The 19,035-nt window shown below is 36.1% G+C and overlaps 1 protein-coding gene across 4 annotated transcripts in view; it reads left to right on the forward strand.

Moving 5' to 3' along the window:
• LOC107092010 (RNA-binding motif, single-stranded-interacting protein 2-like) overlaps nt 1-18,153 on the forward strand; it is a 30,849-nt gene extending 12,696 nt beyond the window's left edge. Inside the window, exons 2-14 of one of the 4 annotated variants that reach the window (XM_015386304.1) lie at nt 304-497; nt 5,547-5,605; nt 7,006-7,097; nt 9,608-9,765; nt 11,333-11,412; nt 11,592-11,701; nt 11,799-11,845; nt 11,932-12,025; nt 14,617-14,667; nt 14,791-14,901; nt 15,193-15,273; nt 15,361-15,467; nt 15,547-18,153. In XM_015386304.1, the coding sequence (XP_015241790.1) occupies nt 304-497; nt 5,547-5,605; nt 7,006-7,097; nt 9,608-9,765; nt 11,333-11,412; nt 11,592-11,701; nt 11,799-11,845; nt 11,932-12,025; nt 14,617-14,667; nt 14,791-14,901; nt 15,193-15,273; nt 15,361-15,438 (1,155 nt within the window). In that variant the 3' untranslated portion in view covers nt 15,439-15,467; nt 15,547-18,153. Of the gene's footprint in view, nt 1-300; nt 498-5,546; nt 5,606-7,005; nt 7,098-9,607; nt 9,766-11,332; nt 11,413-11,591; nt 11,702-11,798; nt 11,846-11,931; nt 12,026-14,616; nt 14,668-14,790; nt 14,902-15,192; nt 15,274-15,360; nt 15,468-15,546 lie in introns of all 4 variants that reach the window. The other 3 variants (XM_015386279.1, XM_015386289.1, XM_015386297.1) reach the window with 3 other exon arrangements.
• The last annotated feature ends 882 nt before the right edge of the window (nt 18,154-19,035 follow it).

The raw sequence follows: 19,035 nt of genomic DNA on the forward strand, positions 1-19,035 counted from the left end.
ATTCTTATACACTTTTTTAAGTTCCACATTTGTGTGACCATTTTTTCTATAATCTTTTTGATGCTGTAACACCATAATTTCCCCATTGTGGTACAACAAAGGGATTTTGTATTCTTTTCTGTACTGTTTTATTTTTATTTTTATAGTGCAGCCCTAACGACATTTCTTTATATTAGTTATTTATATAAGCAATACATATAGGATTTTAGAAATAAATTCTGTTATGATACAGTAATAAAATAATGATTTCCTTTATTTCATAGTTTTAAATCTGACCATGTCTTTTTTTTTTCTTTTCAGCAGACATATGTGTCCCCATCCAACCATCAGATGGCCCCTCCCAGTCCCAACAGCAATGGCAACAGCAACACCCCCACATTCAGCAATGGCAACAGCAACAGCATGAATGGAGCAGAGCAGCTAAGCAAAACCAACCTTTATATCCGTGGCCTGCATCCAGGAACCACAGACCAGGATCTGGTCAAACTCTGTCAGCCGTGAGTCGCACAAAAAGCAGTGCTCTTACACACTCAATAAATCTTTGCAGCTGTCGGCCATGAGCGGGAACCAGGGAATGCAGGATAGATAATGGTAGTGCTATTTGAAGTGATGGGTGCTTGGCTGAATTTTTTGCATGGGAAAGCTTACTTGCACTCAACATGCTTGAAGCATTGTTCATTTATGCTTTACATTTTGTATAATTTAATAATACATCCTGATAGCAATCAGACTTTGTTATTCAAAGGAAAAGTCACATTCTGCTCTATAAATAACACAATGAGGCTCATCAGCATGTATGTTAGGCTAGAAAATGTCAAACAAACAACAGCACCATCCAATCCATCTGATATGTTTGTTAGACCTATGGTTGGAGAGGAGATCAAAACATGGAGGGCTGAGATGAATGATCCGCTTTTACCTAATTGAATTCTGGAGCCTGGTGATGAAAACCAGGAGAGCAGCGAGAGAAATGGAGGGAAAAAAGGGGACTGGAGAAAGATTGAAAATAAGGGGAGGGGGGGCAAAGAAGGGAGGGCGAGGCCCGTTATTTTACAGCTGTCTGGAAGATATAGCTCACATGAGGCTGCCCAGCCTAACAGGAAACAGCAAACCCAAGGGAAAGGGAAAGACAAACAGGGCAGTGGTGTGGGGGTAGAGGGTCGAGGACGCAGAGAACCGGAGGGGGGAGGAGTGTCAGGTGGTGTTGCGTGGGGGTAGTTCTCATATTTCTGTTTTAACAGAGCAGATAAAGTCATTGCATGAAATTATCCTCTCAGCAGAGCCCATTATGATCGGTGAGATTTTCTCCTAAACTTGACTGAAGGAGGACGGTGTTCTCAATAGCAGCAGGAAACAGAGGAAAGTCACGTACCAGGAAGATAACTCATGGAACAAATCAGACTTTATGGCTCTTGGTTTGTTTAGTAAATGTGGACACAAACATGATAGGAAATCCCTGCCAAACAATCCCAACCCCCTACCCTGCCTGAAAGTTGTTGTATGCTGAGATTTACTACAAGTTTGTAATGAGAGGTGGGAATTCAACTTTAATCTCCTCCTCTGGCTCCTGTAGTTTTCTCCCTAGGAGATTTGTTGCCTCTCTGGTTCCTACCATTTCTTGTCTCTGGCTGTTAGCAATAGATGGATGCTGAGCTGGACTGTGTAAGAAGTGATGAAGTCTCACACATGAATAGGTCTCTGCTTTACTGTACAACATGGAGACCTCTGAGCACAATTCTGTTAAGTCTACTGTGTGAGCAGCAAGGATTCAAGCAGAGCTGCGAGGCTAAGAACGAGTTAATGCTGTGGGATCAACATGTAGATACAGCACACTAATTATGGGACGTGCTTACATATTATCTGGTGGTATTTTAAATATTTGCATCAGAAAAAACCACCATGTAGTATCTGTATCATAAAAATAACACATCCAGAGTCAAACAGAACTGCAGTAAGATAAAGAGTTAATTTACAGAGGATTGACCCTCTTTACTTGCGCTGTCTATCAAAGGTATTTATAACCCATCATATTACTATCACAATTCGTCACGATGCAACTACAAAAATAAAACATTAGTTTGTTTTTTTAAGTAATAAAAAACGCAAACTTAATACAGTATATGTATGTCGCTAAGGGGAACTGATTAAAAACATCTTCTATAGATAGAAATCTGAAAAATGAAGGAAACAATTTCCTTTAGAGAGCTGTATCGATATCGATATAATATCCATTACTGTAAAAATATCCATAGCTGTGTATTGGATATTTATTCTCCAGGTGCACAGTTTTGTATTCTTAAAACCCTTTACAGTACAGTATTTTTTTGTTCATCTTTTAACCCTTCACTATTATGTTATTCTTATACATCTTTCTAAGGTCCACATTTGTGTGACCATTTTTCTATAATCTTTTTGCTGCTGTAAACACCAGAATCCCCCATTGTGGGACAATAGAGGGATTTTTCTATTCTATTCTATTCTATTCTATTCTATTCTATTCTATTCTATTCTATTCTATTCTATTATTTTATATAATCAATTTCTAGTGCATTGACGAGTACAAACATCCAAACAATTTTCCCACTCTGATTTGAGATACATATTGATCCAAGTTGGACTGGACAAAAGAAAAATGTTAAAAAGAGATTTTCAAATGCTGTTACAGTTTGTGAAATAGATTAAGGTCTGGCATTTGTCTGGGCCAACACACACATATGATTGGATACAAAACCTTATCTTTTTAGCTCCTGCTTTATGTTTAAGGTTGTTATCCAGCTGTAAGGTGCTCCTAAAATAAGTTTTTAATGAAATATCTTGTATTTACATCAAATCCATCAAACTTCCCATCAGATCTCACCATTACTGAAAGGAAGTCCCCCCACAGCCTGATTCTGCCACTGCCATGGTTCTGTACAAAAGGAGTGTTTATACATATTCTCTGGCTTTTGGGCAAAAAAAAGGTTTTGTTTTGATGTCATTTGAATAAGGCACTGTCTTCCTCATATTTGTGTCCACTATATGACCCATTTTAGCTAACTGCTAATAAGATTTGTTATATTTGTTTTCACCAGTTACCTTTTCTTGCCACTCATCCCAAAACGACAGATTTGTGGAGTTTACAGCCTCTATACAAACCACTTGAATTGTAAAAAAATAAATAATTTTTCTTCTTTTATTCCTGGCATGAATGCATACTGTTATAGGGAGAAAAAAAGCATGGGCCCCTCTCTCGGGGTAAACCCATCCCAGGGCGCCCTGCCCTTCACAAAGAAAGGAGAACTCTCCTGCCAGCTTCTCCGGGTTTAATGGCGTTACCGCACTTAATCCTCCCTTTCACTGATTTTTCAGGAAGTTTAAATCGTTTTATTAAAAATTCCTTTAGTTATTTATAAACTGGATTGTTTAATTTCCTATGAAGTTTCAGAATTGTTTTTCTTTTAAAAATTATATAGAAATAAAATACTATCACCATTTAAATGTTAATATAAAGACAAAGAGCTTGAAAATGTTTCTCTCTGGGAAGAAGGCGATTTCCTGAAGATCTGCTTCTAATTGCATTATGCACAAGTACAGATCTATAGATATGAGCATATAGTGAAACCCTTACGTCTACACTGTCACCAACTCTGGATTACAGAGAAATATCACTTTTTAAGACTTTTCTGTCTGAACAGAAAGATTTATTTATTTATTTATTTATTTTTTGCCGTGCACACCTGTAGCCAAATTCACTTCTTTGTCCCATTAGGAATGTTTCTTTTTCCAGTTTTACTTTCTATGTTAACTATTTTATTTTCTATATTTGTTTCAAATTAGTAGAAAAATGGTATGCTGATTGAAGATTTCCCACTGTCTCAAAAAAAAAAGAAGAAAAAAAAAAAGGTGAAGTTGTGAATCTCCTGATGATCGCTTTAAACATTAAGTCAAAAATCCTCCATCCCTTAAAGTCTCATTGGGGTTTAGGAAAGGAGATTCTTATTTTAGGTTGATAAAGCACTTCTAATGTCTCTTCTTAGTCAATGAGATCCTGTTGGTTACAATGCAATTATAATAGGGAAAAAAAGTTTAATTAAAAAAAAATTCATTCAAGCAGCATTTATTAATCCTTGCAAAAGAGAAAATGCAAGCTTTACCAATGTTTTGTATGGTTTTGTTCCAGAAAGGTTTTCACTAACTACTACAACTTAACTGAAGGGCTGCCAATGTTTTACATACAGCTCTTGCAAAACCTGATACAAGCAGTTCCCACAAAGAGATGGATGTTGAATAACCTTGAACATGGGGGGAGTTTTACTCCACTCCAAACATCCTGTAGCTTCTACTAAACAAGTTCTTAGGCATCAGGAAGATAAGCCTGGACTCTTATCCAAAAGTCTAACCTGTGTGTGTTTGCCCGGACGAACATTTTTGTGCAATAAAGAAACAAAATCAAGCTCACATTCTGGAGAAGGCTGAGAAACAAATTAATAGAGAAATGTTTTTTCCCACCGCAATGCACAGGCAGATTTTTATTCGAAACAATTCACATGTTATTACCTGCCATTTCACAATTATGCACCACCTTGTGTCAGTCCTTGTCATAATATTGTAATAAATATATTAATGCTGATGAAAAAAAAAATTTACTTTTTGCATGACTTGTGTTTTTAGAGTAGATACTGAATTTGATATCAGTGTGTAACATATCAATATAGTATTAGTGTACATTGAGATAAAATATTCAATTTACAATATTGAATAAATATGTTTATTAGCCTCTTGATATAATTATAGATTTGAATTCCAGCATCACACAATCCTTTAAAAAGAATACGTGTCTGTCTCTGTTACATAAATAAAACCTTTCAGTAGTCCAGTAATCCTAGGTATATATAGGATTGCGTTTAGGCAGGCACTAAGACCCAGCAGAACGTTCAGAGGTTACACACGGAGAAGCCGGTTAGTTGAATGGGAGCATGGCTCAGAGCCAGCATTGGACAGGACAGCCAAGGAGAAGCATATCACATTACACTGGGTGCACATGCCTGGAGAAAGGAGCTGATAGACGCTGCTGCATGCAGAAGCATTAGCCTAGGTCAACTACTATCCGTTCTTTTCCTTTACAGTCTCTTCATGCACCAAAGATGGTGCCTGTGAGATAATCTGTAAATGCAACAGGGGGATTTTTTTTAACCCACTTGTCACATTATGTTGTGGATTCCCTCTTGAAGTATGACTCTGTCGATATTGTGCCTGAGCTGGAATGAAAAAGATGGAAAATCTTTAATTCTGTCTTGCATGTAGAAGCCCAGAATACATTACTGCAGTTCATTAAATTTACCCTCTGCCCTTAAAGATTTTTCAGATGCATATAATTTATTGTCAAGTTGTATAACTGAATTCACTATCGCTACTCATAAAGCACAGGCATATACATTTTGGTTTAGTCCTAAAGAGCACTGTGTTGAACATAGAAAAAAGCCACTGTTAACCAACATTTATATTATACATATTTTTAATGTCCTGTATAGTGATGATGCCTGAATTTAAATTTCATTATTTTGCAGGTATGGGAAAATTGTGTCTACCAAGGCCATCTTGGACAAGACGACCAACAAATGCAAAGGTGAGATGTCAAAAAACATTCCTTCCTGATTTTAAGTTAAGCCAAAAATTATTCATTCCATGGGTTTAGGAATAGAATAGCATAATATTTTATTTTCCAACAGAGAAATTAATGTATGTCAGCAAGTAAGAGACATTCATGAAAAGTACCAAAAATAAAAAACATTGAACTGTGCAGGAAAGAAAAAAAATGGATTTGTTACAAAATGACATTCATAGATCATATGGAAGAAATTTTTATGATAAAAATAAAACAGTTGCCTATATACAAAATTGGATTAACTAGTAATTAAAGTATGAATGTTAAAACAAACACTTAAGCAGCAGATAAAGTGCGTAGGGAGAAGTCATTGATACATGACAACCCTTTATGTGCATACAAAAACAGTTTAAATAACAGCATGGTTGTAAGAAGCATTCTGTCATCAGATAAACTAATTACATTTAACCAAGAATTTAGCTTCTGATTGGAGGATCCCCTATCAGATTCAGTTGAGGACTCTGGCTGGACCCCTTCCAACCATAATGTGACTTTGAGTCCGATGAAGCTTGAGTACAGCCCATTGTTGATGAGCCCTCCTCTCTAAAAGCTTTAGGTCTGTGTTCAACTTTCCTGATGCAACCTGTTCAAAGGGGATGTATGTGGGTGATGATGGTTTGCCTTTCATTACTTGGTGGATGCCCACTTTAAATTAATCATAGCTGGTTGGATTTTACAACTGAGGACAGTTTGGCTCACTGCCCAGGGCGACATCTATCAAGGGGCAACATGAGCTCTAAAAATAAAAACAAAACAAAAAAACAATACAGGAAGTTTTAATGAGTTTCAGTTGCTACTTTGGTTCTCAAATAAAGCTGAATGCCTGCACATAGTCCCATCTGACATTTTCAGAATTTCATCTTAAAATTCATGCTTGATTTATTTTTGCTCTTCTCTTTCTATTCAAATGTACTGCTCCTATGTTATATCCTTTCTACCTACGTTTAGTACGCCGGGACAGTTAATCAGTTTGGCTGCAAGCGAACCTGTCAAAAGTACCGACAAACTTTACCAAATCAGCAGTTGTACCTCTGACGGGGTAAAGAGTGGGTGTAATCTGCTCCAGAAACCGAAATCCAGCAAAGTTAAAAATCACCTTAAGTTTTGGTATATAACCATCCTCAGAGTTTAGGCACTGTAACAGTGTTTGCTGATGATGAGGTTTGTATCTGCTTCTTAGATTCTGACTTGTTTGTAAGTTAGATAACTATTTTTGCTGCGTTTGGTTTCCTCTTGTTTTCCTCAAAATCTAAAGAATCACAACTGACAAAGCAGTTTTTAAATTCAAGCCCCTGTACCTGTTATTTGGTATGGATCATACCTCATGTCTTAACTTATGCTTAATGTTCTGGTTTCTACAGGTTACGGCTTTGTGGACTTTGACAGTCCAACCTCAGCTCAAAAGGCAGTGACGGCACTGAAGGCTGTTGGAGTGCAGGCTCAGATGGCCAAGGTGAGAACCACCAAATATGCTACCATGATATGCGGGCTTTATTTCTAACAGGTTATTCGTATTTTTTCTTTTATTTTTAGCAGATTTTCAGAAAATACAAAGTTTAACAAAATGGAAAAAAAGCAATATTTTTTTCTTTTTTATAGAACTGATTACTTTTGTCCTGTTCCAAAGATTATCAACCAATATCCCCAAGGCTACATTGCACCCACTCAATAGATAAAAACACCAGGCATAATCCAAAACACAAATCCACCATAGCACAGCTCAGGATAGGTTGTTGATGTGAGGACTATAGCCAACAGAATGATTCTGGGTCCTAAAATACATCCCAAGGAAAAACAAAGCAAAAGTATCCCAAAGGGTAATAAACTGGCTCAGAAGGATATAAAAGATATGATAAAGCTGATTTGTACCATTCACTAAATGTATGTATCTGTTTTTAGTTGGAGAAATACAAAAGCAATGCAAGCACCATCTATTTATGACACCAGGAAGTAAAATAAAGCACATTGATTGTAACTGCTATAAAAATGTTTAAAAAACAGGTTAAAATAGTCTTCTCTCAGAATAGCTATTGAAGATGTAGCATATCATGACTGGTATTTTCAGTTTAATTGTAAATAATTATCTGTGCCATCAAATAGAAATTAATGAGTTGGAGAATGTCAAAATATAGGCTTAGAAATTTAAATTTATTTATTCTATTTTTTTATTCTATAAAGCTGTGGCCTTTGAATTTGAGTTTCTATTCAACTGCTTTACAGTAATGTGGTGTAAAACTGCGTGTTTTCCAGCCTTCCTGCTGAGAGTGCTTCATGGTTGTTTCCGTTGGGAATTTGCTGCGTGTCATTTTTTTTTGCCCTGCATGTTTGCTGCACGCTGAGCTGTCCGGGTCTGTTGCTAAATCTGTGACTTAATCCACCGAAGGATACGTGTGTGTTCACAGTGGTGATGGTGTCTGCGGAGTGGGTCCCAGGGGCCTCTCCCTGGGCTCCTTGTACAAAGGAGCTGCCTGTTCTCCCTAGTGGCTTCTGACTCAGTGTCTGAGCCTCTCCCCAGTCAGCAGGGCATAGTGCCCAGCCACCCGCCCTGTCAACCCACCACACACACACAAACAGACAACTTGACAATCATGCATGCTCTCCAGCAGCCTTCCCTACACTGGATTATCACACACACTCACAGTCACGCACAGCCACCAACACCCTGGGAAAGCTGATCTCACTTTAAGCTGGATCACTGACATTCATACCACCTCCCGCTCACAAAATAGCTCAATTTCACTCAAGCCTCGTGTTGGAGTTTACAAGAAGGCTCACGCTTGCGTCAGCACTCAGCACGCTCTCTGACTCACCCCAACACACTGACAGCTGAAGTTTGCAGCAGGTTTTCTCTGCTCATTCGCTCTGCAGAGTCAGAGCATAGAAAAAAGAGAGGAAGGTGAAGGAGAAATCACCTTCCTCATAGGTCGCACAGATTACACATGCATTATTCATGGAATGGAAATGAACTTGCGCGGCATTAACTGGCTTTTAATCACATCTCGGATGATAAATATGCATAATAGCCGGAGGTGATACAGAGCACGCATCTTGCAAGTTATCATAGGTCATATAAAAATTTGTTTGAGCTGCACATAAAGGACAGAAGGAATGAGCTCACTGAAACACAAGTGTCTTTTTATGAATTCATTTCATTCATTTTTTTTAACACTGATCTGGATGTGCAAAATATTTTACTCCGATTTATAAAACATGTAGTTGCATATAAGGTCAGAATTAGTGATACGTTATCTTTAGCGAGGAGACATAATGCTTCTCTTCTTAGATTAAAGAAGCACCAAGAAAGAAAGTTAGAGTGTCAGACCATTCATTAAACTAATTTGAAACAGTATGACTTTAGAATTAAGTAACAGAGACGGCTTTCTTCAGTTTGATGGTTTTATACCATCATTTTCTTTATTATTTTTTAATTAATCTTTTTTTTTAATCTGATTACAAACTGAGCTATTTTATTATTGTATTAGTTGATCAAAATGCACAAAATCTCAGACATGCATGTTTCCCTGTTTTAATTTGTAAAGGCAAATATCTAGGGATGCACTGGTTGATCAACCGACTGATCGGCCCTGATTTGCTTATTTACCTGGCTGAATAAAGTTTAAAAATATATATATATATCCAAAACCATTCTTTAGTTTTTACTGTTTCATTGGTTATTGTTCATGTGCTCAACTATTTTAGTAAAATAAGATTTAAACATTGCATTGTGATCTTGTAACAACTGTGTCTGTTGTAGAGGAAAATTGATATGATCAAAATTGCAATCGGTACGGTGAGGTTTTTAAAGATCAGTGATCTGCTCTAAAAAATTGCAATGGTGCTATATGATGATGCTATAAATATCCTTACCTATCATTTTTTATGGTGTTTTTTTAATCTCAAAGAAGCAATGAGATAACTTCTCCATGTTTCCATTCAGTAATCATGTTGTGTCTTTGTGTTCAGCAACAGGAACAGGACCCCACCAACCTGTACATCTCCAACCTTCCGCTGTCCATGGATGAATCTGAGTTGGAGAACATGCTGAAACCCTTCAGTCAGGCCATTTCCACTCGAATTCTTCGCGACTCCAACGGGACCAGCCGAGGGGTGGGCTTTGCCAGGTAGAAGTTTTGCTGTTATTAATCACATCTAGTCCTGCTTAGGATGTGGAAAAAAAAAACTTAAAATAAATTACATTAAAACAAATTTGAGAGAAATCAAATCTTTAATTTTATACATCTTTCATGGAAGAAAATCCCAAATTAACATATAATTGTATTTTTCAAAATCGCCAACAATGATCATTGATCGCTGTTATTACTTTAGCTTTTTCTTTTCTTTAGGCTTTAGGTCTTGGGGCACTGACCTTGGAAGAGCATTGACTTTGAGCACTGGCCATTTGTTTTAGACTATTACTAAAAAAAAAACACTTTTTTTAAAATCGTTTTCAGAGGCTATCAATTTTAAACTTTGATCTGCTGTTATTTTTTCTGTTATTTATTATGCATTTTATGTAATGCAATGTAGGCACTGATGAACAGATTCCAGTTGCTTATAGAGCAGGAATAGGCCCACAGCAGCACAGATCCTTCACCATACTTAAGAGTGGGTATGATATGCTTTTCCAAACATTTTCTATTTTTACGTCAGACCTTGGGGTACATTTTTATTCCCTAACATTAGAAATGACCTAGAATAATCGAAAGTTGGGACCTGCTGCAGGTCATCTATCAGAATCAAACAGAGGATTGGAGGCCAGCATGTTTTTTTTTTATTTTCTCTGTAAAAACCTCGATGCAGTCAGCTGGTTTTCCTTAGATAGAAACGTTTTTTACCAGCGTGACTGTATGATCTGATTAAATTGTCTCTGTAAAGTCCCTTGAGATGACATGTTTTGAATTGATGCGATATAAATAAACTGAACTGAATTAAATAAAAAAAAGAGAGGTAGTGGATTAAGCTATTTGAAAAATTAGCGATTTTGCACTTGAAACTTTGCTAATATCCATGCGACATATCTTGGAGAGCAGCAGTTCATAGTAGAAAAAGTATTTTTTTTTTTTTTTGTACTGACTAAGTGAGGGGAAGTCCAAGCACTCTGCGATTGGTCAGAATAAAAGTAGAGTGAATCAATTGCAGGAGGAGTTTAAGATTGCTGTAGATTTTACATCACCTGCTTATTATGCATACAGAAATGGGCCTCTGTGACATTTTACATCAATACAACAGGAACAAAGCTGGTCACAGATTATCAATGAGGTTATCCCCCATTTTTTATATATTGGGGAAAAAAATAGAAAAAAATAATCTGGTCAAAGATAGTAAATAGAAGTTATCTGGAGTAACAAATATTGTGAAGAAATTTAGATTAAAAAAAAAAATAATCATGAAATCATTATTAACAAAATTCTTCCCACCCACTAAATAATCTCTCTTAAATAAAATGTAAAAGTTATTTTTAAGTGTTATGTGATGTTATGCTTCTATAATGAAATATCTGATATTAAGACTTTTTGCACATCTTTAACCAAATGATATTGAGGTAACAGTGATTTTTTTAAGGTTATGGTTGATTAAAATTATTTCTGAAGAAATCAAAGAAAAAAAAACCCTCTTAAGTAAGAATGAGGGTAGGTGCGCTCCCTGGTGGTCGTTTCAAGTAGCAAATGCTTTCATTACTTCTTACAGGATGGAATCAACTGAGAAATGTGAGGCTATCATTCAACATTTCAATGGAAAATATATCAAAACTCCTCCTGGAGTTCCAGGTAAGGTTCGATTTCTTTTTTCCTTTATCAGCCATTTCTTTTTGTCCTCTGTAAAAAGGAAACAAACAAAAAAATAAAATCTCATATTGATTAGAAACATAGACCCTAATTAACTAAAATATTATTGGTGAAAGCAACCATGAGCTGTCATGATGATTTCTTATTAACTCCTGATTCAGCACAAACAGAGCCTCTTTTGTGTAAATTTGCTGATGGAGGCCAGAAGAAACGTCAAAGCCAAGGCAAATATCTCCAAAATGGTCGGTCGTGGACGAGAGATTCAGAATCTGTGAGTTTGTTTCTGATTGTTACATTTTTTTCCTGTAAATTAACTCTGATAGATGTCCTCCTTGCAGTTACGTAATCATTATTTCTCTTTTGTTTAGGGAGGAATGACTCTCACTTATGATCCCACCACAGCCCTACAGAACGGGTCAGTGCCGCACCTCTGATCTGTCTCATGCACAGCTACAGAAACTAGGATTATATGACAATCTTGCTTTATGTCTCTTTGTTTAGGTTCTATTCCTCTCCGTACAGCATTGCTCCCAATCGGATGATTGGACCAGCCTCGCTTGCCCCATACATGCCTTCCCATGTGTCCGCCTATCAGGTATGAGAATCATTTCTGAGGCAGGAAAAATAATCTCATTTATATGTACGCTATTATACTACCAATAGCTTATTAGATTGAATACAAGCTAATATGATTTAATGATTTTTACGTGTATTCATAAATCAATTTAATTAAATGAAAAGCAACCCACGTTTTATTCCCGCAATAGTCAACAAATATAGGAGAAGAATGTTCACAAATATATTTTATAACTTCCTTATATTCCATCTATGTTTGGGAAGCTTCTCAGTCATCCAGGTCATAGTCTTTCCACACACAAAAATTTAACTCGGAAACCAAGTCCAGTGAATTGTTTTTAAAAATGTTTTTGGAATATATTCCATCTACTTTCCTAGAAACTTCCAGCTTATCCTGAAGCCCTTTGTTGCATTCAGCCACAGGATATTAACTGATAGGGGGAGGTATTGGGTCAGTGTATCGGTAGTAAAGTCTATAGGATTTTCTGTAACTTCTTGAAAATACAGATAATCTTAAATTCCTTTAACTATGGGGTATCTTGAGTTACTGTTATGGCATCTTTGTTTTTACTGAATTACATGCTCTCCCTGTATAAAATTTTGAGTTACTTATCACAGCTATATAGATAATGTTTAATGTCTTTTTGGCTTTATCAGGTCTCTATGCTGTACTTCTTACTGTGGTGTTTAGACTATGTACTAAAAGGGGAATGGCTAAAGAAAATGTATTTCGATAAATAAATAAAAAATCCTGATGTCCTTGACTGTGCAGATACAGCTGTGTCTTTATATGCAAAATCTTTAATCAGGATCCTTGAAGTATATTTTGACTTTGAATGTTCCTGTTTTATCATTGTTTAATTTGTGTTCATATCACTTAATAATACATAGATTAAGTCGTATTGGCCCACTATCAGAATTAAAAGTTTTTATTCATTTTTTTATATGTTTGACACTTCATTATTGTGACTCATTATTCACCTACTTGGAAAAAAAAACATCCTTGGATGACAGCGGGGTGTAAAAAGCGCTGCTGCCAGATGTCTGAACAAGTTGCCAAAATATTTTCATTTTACATTGTTTCTTATGCAACTACAGCTCATTCGCTTTAGCTTGCATTAAAAGATCTTGGTTCTTAGTTCCAGAACTCTAAATAGACGTACTGGCATACAAACTTTGAAATCCATCCGTTCCTAACAGATCCCTGAGGTCTTGTGATCAGGGGATGCTGGTTGTGTCCTAAACAAGGTGGAAAAAAATTATGCAGCCTTTTCAGTGAAAAGTCTGGAGATGCTCCCTCTTTATCCTGTTGAGTCTGAGAACTGAGGTCTATGCTGAGCTTTTAAAAATTCACTAGAACACAATCTTTCTAGAGTTATTTCGTAATATCTGCTTGCAACGTTTTCTTTTCCATTTTTTTTTTTTTTTTTGATTAAGGTCCTAAAATGTTTGCTTGAGAAATATATAAAAAAAATAGTTACTTTACTTTAACATAGGGGAAGATCTGGACCAGTGATGTATATAACTTCTTTCTGTAAAGTGATCTTGTTGCCTGTCATGTGAACTAAATATTTACTTTTCCAGGTTCCTCTTTGTGTAACACAGCTTACATTTTTGATGCAACACCAGACTGTGCAGAACAACAGTGGTTGTTCTATATAAACCCCCTATGTTGCTATATTGAAAAAAATTAATATTGAATGTAAAAGCAGAATTTCTCAAAATGGCCAAACTTGTACAAGTTAAGGTCCTTTTTCTTCTTTAAAAAGAAGTAGCTTTTAGCTGTTTTCATACCATTTAAAAGTTAATGTAGCTACAGAGAGCAGTCAACCAAAATACACCTCTTTATCAAAACATTATGATAGCAATTTAGAGATATTGTAGAAATCCTTATCCAGAAGTTTATACCGAAAAAAGAAAAAAAAAAGACTCAGTTAGGATGTTAGTTGTTATAGTTCAGAAGTTTATACAAAAAAAAAAAGATTGAAATTGTTGGCACTATGATTCAGATTGTTTAGTTGTTTTGGTATAAACTTTACATTACCATGAATAATCCTATTTAGATCCGTCATTTCTAGGCAATACGTCGCAGCAACATTTAAACAGTTAAACATTAAAAAAAGAAGTTAGAGAACATCAAAATATCTGGTTAAAATAAAAACCAATGATTTCTAGGATCTGTTTTCTACCAATGGGGAGATTTTAGGTCATAATGGATAATACCCTGTTTTTTGACAGTTTATCAGCATAACCAGTTCAAACTGAATGGTGCTGCAGAAGTGGTGATTTGGGCTTGTTTTACAGTCCAAGGACTTTGACAGCTTGCAGTTACTGAGTCAGTCATGAATCCTCATGTATTGTTAGAGTGAAATGACAGGATCCCAAACAAGCGAACAGTGCATTTTGTTATCTGGATGTTAGAGGACTGGTGATTATCCATTTACTGATAAGTGGATTTTGGCAATGAAGGACTGCCTTACATGAATACAGTTCTGCTGTTTACTGTATCAGAGAGGACGGTACAACAAATACAATGAAAAATGTAAACAGGAGCTATATTATTCCTAAATGACAGATTTTGATATGGTTTGTTTTCTCTTCCTTATGCAGGTACACAATCCCTCCTGGCTACATCATCAGTCATACATCATGCCTCCCACAGTGAGTTTCTTTTAACCTTTTTTCTAAATTCCTCTGTCTTCACATTCTGTTGCCCTCATTCCGCCCCTCATCTCCTGCCTGAACATGTCTTACCAGCTTTGTCTGTTGTGCCTTTTTCCACAGGGAGCCGTCCTCGCGTCAGGAATGGAGCACTCCATGTCCATCCAGCCGACCTCCATGATAGGACCCCTGACACAGCAGCTCAGTCACCTTTCTATGGGCAGCAGCGGCCCAGTAAGTAGATGACAGGCTGCTGCTGCTGACATTTCACTCTTGAATCTCCGCTAACTATTTTTGGATTTCTGTCTCAGTGAAAACGGATGACTAAATCCATAAGTCTATGACAGCATTCAGGTTTCTTATTACCATCAAGTTAGAATAGAAACATTTAGGTCATTTTTGCCCTCTAAGTATGCTTTTCTAAAACAGCTTTTTATCCTGCAGAGGAAGACTTTGCACAGCTGTATTTTTAATATCGGTCTACATTTCTTTAATGAGCTTAATGTTCTTATTTTCCCTATCCAGTATATGCCGACAAACACATCTATGCAGGGGACTTACATCCCCCCATACACCCAAGTGCCTGCCACCAACATTTCAGTTGAGGTAATACCTTTTTATCTTTAAGTTTCATATTTAAAATCTGTGATGAACTAAATCACTTATTACTTTAATCCCTGATGTTTCTTTAAGGAAAGTGCCGTCCAGCAGCCTGTTCCCATTGGTACTCCAACAGAACACACGGCGTACTCCTACCAGCATAACAAATGAAGCCGTCGGTTTGGATCTTTGCTTTCTTTGTGTGTGCACAAATCTTCTTATACAAACATAAATCTGCTGCAGCAGAGACCGTTTTTCATTGGCTGCCCTCTGTCTCAGATCGTGCTCTGGAGCCTGGAATGACTGTCCGGGGGCCGAAGTGCTGAAACCCTGCTGTGTGACTCTCCGTGTAAAGCAGCAGAAACTTGGAGGTCAGGTGGACTCGGACTGTTTCATGTAAAGGACACAAAAACAAAAGATGTTTTCCATGAACTCATATTTGAAAGCAAAGTAGAGAACAGCGCGAAAGCAGGAAGAATGGAACATGGGGCATCTATTTTGATAAGAACTCGAACACTACACAATTTTAAGGTTTTACATCACAAATGGGGGTTTCTTATGTTACGTCGGCAAGCTTAGAAGAAAATCAGGAAAATATTTTTTTTGTTTGACTTTTGTGTAAAATACGCCGAGATTGTTTCCCTTTTTGTCTGATATTTTCAGCCGTTGAACTGCCTTCTTGTACATTTTTTTCTTTTTCTTTCTTTTAATTTTTTTTTGAAAGTTCTGATTTGTCAAAGGTATTTGATTGAAGTACTTCAAACTGACAGCTCTTTTATTCTCTTGGATAAGTGGCAGGTTTATCAGTCGTGAAGCCTTATTTAAGCTGGTTTGACTCCTATAATTTATAGTCTCGACAAAGCTCCAGACAATCACACAATAAGAAGATTAGAAGGTAGGGAAAACTTTCAGATAAAGCTGATTGATGACATATTTATCACTTTTAACTTCCCATAAAAAAGGACATACAGTAATGAAAAGGTTAGACCAAACTTGTTTTCTTAAATTCCTTCTTCTAAAAGTACCTAAAGAATACATTGAACACCCAAAAACAACAGCAAGGGTGACCTAATAGCTCTTTCCATGATTGCAGTTTCAAAGCATTCCAGATACAGAGGCATGCAAAAGATTTCTTTGAATTATTTGCTGGATTTGCAAAAGTCGTAAACTTAAAGACGGCATGTTTAATTCTGTTATTTAATGATTTCCAACAAACACTGTGTGCAGATTAGTGTGTGAGCTTTTTTGGGGGCATCAGCTGAAACTCAGTTTGCACAGCACATATAGGACCTAAAAAGGTACAGCCATTAACCCAGTTATCCTACATCAAACATGTTTAGGGAATCAACAGAGGGCTATTATGTAACTTCCAGAAAAACTCATGTAGTGGTGTGGGCATTTTTTTTTTCCATCACCTGAGTCCCTGTTTGAATGCTGGCTGTGTGGACAGTTTAGTTTGTGTTTTCATAAGCTTGGTCGAACATATATTGAGGTTGCTTAGCATCCACTTACAGCCTTGCTATGATTTGTTACAGTGCAGAAAACATCCCTGGACTGCTTTTATTCATCATTAAAACAAAAAAGTCAGACTTTATTATTTTTAGAATGCTGTGTTTTCTCCACACATGTTACAGTTTTATATTTGAGGCTTGTGGTGCTGAAAAGTATTTGTTTTTAATTAGTTGTTCAGTTTTTTTCAACTGAATATAATTCTCGTTATCCTCGCTAGAATATGGAGATCTGTACAAGGCGATTTGATTACGTGTGCAGCTTGATTGGTGCATAGGTAATATGTTGTGTTGGAGTGTTACAAAGCAATTATAAGCAGGTTTATTACAACTTCAAAAAATATTCCAGACCTAAACTGAAGTAAGATTCCTAGTAGTTCATTCCATAAAATTATTTATTGTTTAATTATAACTTGGTTTTATCGTGCTAAGTAAAAATAAATGGTTAAAGTGGTCCAGAGCTGCTTCATTACTTATGTAATAATAATTTTTAAAGCTTCAATGTTCTCATGTAAAAGAGAAACTGGAATAAGTAATAGTTCAAACAAGCAGATTGATTAATCTGGAATTTTTTTTACAAGACATTATTTGTCATGTAAAATTGAACAAACTCTATGCACTTTACTTTTCAGCAAAACCACAATTACAGTCTTTAGAAAGAATAAACAAATATTTTTTAGGTCATCATAGCTGTTTTTTTTTAATACTACATATAAGTTCTATATAAAACTTGGTTGAAAATAAATACAGGAGGGAAATAGATAAACTGCTGCCAACAAACAGAATTCATTTTGAGGTTTTTAGTGCCATTAAAGGGGGTTTAAGCACACTTGTATAATTCTATTCAATTCAGTTTATATAACACCAATTCACAGCACATGTCATCTCAAGGCACTTTACAATTCAAACAGATCATCTAAGGAAAACCAGCTGATTGCATCAACCCATTGACTCAAAAGCAATCCCATACACATCTTTACTTTTATGCCTTTTGGATTTTGGTTCTATGTCTGCAAGCGGTGATTAACATTTTAAAGACTTAGCTTTTGCATGCCACTGTGTTATCAGATTAAATTGAATAGGCACTCTGAGCTGGTTCACACAGTACAATTCAAAGCTGGTCAACAGGGATCAAAACACACACACAGCTGCATGTAAATAATAGACATAAATGCATTCATACTTGCTTTGGATAATTTTTTTTTATTACTATGAAGGAATGCTTTGATCATATCAGTCCAACTGGTCTAGACTTTTCAATTAATTCAATAAAAGGTGAGGCTGTTTTTTCCCCAAAATCCCATTAAAAGGGATTTTACGAAAAAGGAATGAGAGGCTGTTATATGAAGCATGAGTCTATGCCCTGATAAAGTGAAAAGAAAAAACAAAAACAGAATAAACACTACCAAGATGATATTTTTTGGCCTGTATGGAGAAGCTTTAAACTGTATTGGTTATTGCTGTAAGTTTGCCTGCTTTTAATCTTTGTTGCGTGTCACTGTTGTTATTTAAATGTTTTCCTTTTTATACTTTTTAAAGTTGTTCCTATTTTTCAAAGAGGCTTTGATTTTATTTTTGATAGGGTTTTTTGTGTGTTGAGAAGTAGATGAGAGTTTTGTTTTCCTTGTACATTTTGTTTTCTTCAGATAGTGATGATTTAAATGTTTTCATTCTTGTTCCAGATTCACTGCTGGTGTAAAAAGGCTTTAATATTTTCAGAGACACTTTTCATTGCGTCTGTGTCACACATGCCGACACTTTATAAATCTGATCAGCTATTGTGTTAGGTTCAGATTGTTACAGAATTAAAACCAATGCAGTTGGGATCAGTGGTTTAAATAAGGTCAAAACCTCAGTTTACCTCATTCTGCTAAAGCAATGACTCAATGACTCAGTTCTGTGTGTAAGGTTCAGGGTTAGTTATTCCCTACAGGCGGCTCACAGCTGGTACTGTCCTCATCCGTCCAATCTTTTGAAACTATGCCCAAAGGTCTGATCTATGCAATCCATTATTTTCCAAATAAATGCTATACTAAAAACACCCGAAATACACCTCAGATTATGATAGTAGTTAAACTCACAATGGCTTTACATCAATCGCTTTTATCTTTCTTTATAAAGATGCTTTCCCTTTAAAACTCCATATGTTTTGGCATTATAAAAGGCCTGATTTACTGGGGTTTTTCTATCAAGTATGGAGTAATGATCTTGCTGCCAGTCACCTGGAAGAAGCAAAGCTATATTGCTTTATCTGACTTCC

Source organism: Cyprinodon variegatus, unplaced genomic scaffold, assembly GCF_000732505.1.
Source record: "Cyprinodon variegatus isolate N-32 unplaced genomic scaffold, C_variegatus-1.0 Scaffold16, whole genome shotgun sequence".
NCBI classification, from domain to species: domain Eukaryota; kingdom Metazoa; phylum Chordata; class Actinopteri; order Cyprinodontiformes; family Cyprinodontidae; genus Cyprinodon; species Cyprinodon variegatus.